This window comes from Metarhizium robertsii (genome assembly GCF_000187425.2).
Source record: "Metarhizium robertsii ARSEF 23 chromosome Unknown MAA_Scf_31, whole genome shotgun sequence".
Taxonomy (NCBI): domain Eukaryota; kingdom Fungi; phylum Ascomycota; class Sordariomycetes; order Hypocreales; family Clavicipitaceae; genus Metarhizium; species Metarhizium robertsii.
Window position 1 is genome coordinate 6333 of NW_011942173.1, and position 1546 is coordinate 7878.

The 1546-nt window shown below is 47.2% G+C and overlaps 2 protein-coding genes across 2 annotated transcripts in view; one reads left to right on the forward strand and one right to left on the reverse strand.

Annotated features, from left to right (window-relative positions):
* Positions 1-40, forward strand: part of MAA_10341 (F-box domain-containing protein) — a gene marked incomplete at both ends in the record, with an annotated part of 3635 nt that extends 3595 nt beyond the window's left edge. Inside the window, one exon of the mRNA XM_007828339.2 lies at positions 10-40. Within this exon, the coding sequence (XP_007826530.2) occupies positions 10-40 (31 nt within the window). The remainder of the gene's footprint in view (positions 1-9) is intronic.
* A 1378-nt stretch (positions 41-1418) lies between these two features.
* The window catches only part of MAA_10342 (uncharacterized protein), a gene marked incomplete at both ends in the record, with an annotated part of 1134 nt that continues 1006 nt past the window's right edge, over positions 1419-1546 (reverse strand). The window contains one exon of the mRNA XM_007828340.1: positions 1419-1448. Coding sequence (XP_007826531.1) covers positions 1419-1448 — 30 coding nt within the window. The remainder of the gene's footprint in view (positions 1449-1546) is intronic.

Sequence of the window (1546 nt, forward strand, 5' to 3'; positions counted from 1 at the left end):
TGTATTCAGCCATGTGGTCATCTTTGATGCTGACGCCTAACTCTGATGCTGACGCCTCCTGATACTTTTGAATGGAATGATAGGTTAGCAAGTTTTCTACACCGATTTGCTGGGTCATGGCCCGAAGACGTATGGCTGGTAGAGAAGTATCTTTGGCCCATGTATAACAGTTTCACTGCGCTTCGTCATGGGTTTGCCCGTCATGTAAATCGCGGCTTGGGAGACCCGTGGGATCACTGCCGTTTGGTTCGAGACCAAGATGACCTGATACCACCCATGTCCCGGAGAGATTTAGACGGCCATCAGTCAGTGACTTTTAAGATCGGCCAGGTTTTTCGACACAGGCGTTATGGTTGGATAGGCGTGATCACTGGCTGGCCTGATCAAGGCACACAGCATTTGCCTGTGGCAACGTCTCGAGACACAGATGACGAGTCAGACACTGCCGCCCCGGGCGAACACCCACGACTAGCTGCTCGGCTAACACCCACGAGTAGCTGCTCGGCTACCGAATCAGTTCTATTTTATGTGCTTGTAAGCCCCAGAAGCCCTTCCTCTCCGATGTAGTAACTCCGTTGTTTGTTTCTGTTCGCTTGTGCTGACTGTCGGTCCTTGGAACAGTCCAAGCAATGGGTCTGAGCCAAATATTATAGCAGCTGATAACATTGAGCTCATAGACGATTTTAGGGACATCGATGATAACATGTTTCCCGTGGCAGGAAAGTTTTTCAGACGTTTTGATCCAGAATCTTGTAGATTCGTATCCAATATGAAGGAGCAATATCCGGATGATTAATGACGTTAGCCAAATGATCATAAAACACTTCGAATAGCCGTTAGTTAGTTAGCCGCCTAATTAGGCGCATGAGTGCCCTGTTTGCCGCATCATGTCATATCAAGTAATATTCCTGTTGGGCTTGAGCTGTGGGGAGTTTTTCTCCCCAGCACTGCATATAGAGTGGTAACTAGAAATCTCAAGAGTGCATAGCCGGATGGGGTCGCAGCGCAGTATATTTCCATTGTATCGGATCCGAGCCCTTGCATTGACATATCTGTAGAGAAAACTTTATGCTAAGTAGTTAAGCAACTTTAAAAAACCTATTTCCAACATTCTTCGACAACTTAAAGACCGTGGCGCTTCGACTTTGAAGTACGATATGAGCCCTTTCGCATGAATACATTTGCACGTAGCATCTGCCTATTTTCCCCCTCTCCCAGGCTTGCATCGGCGAGACACCAATTTTATGCGTTGATAATGATAAAGTATTGTTTCCCATCGTGTTGTACGATGCTGGCAAACGTTGCATCGAAATGCTCTGTAAACTCGGAGGTAAGGGATGGCCGGGATTATCTGCCGCGGGATGGGAAGCTTCTTTACTGGCGTGAGCTGAAGAGTGCTAAACCGCTCGATATAGGCCTTACACAACAGGCCCCAAAATAAGGTCACGCTTTAAATGATGGTATAGTGACCGTCTTCCCGGACTAATAACTGACTCGCAGGCCACACAAATGAGGATTTGGCCTTCTTCATTGTAAATGAACCCTT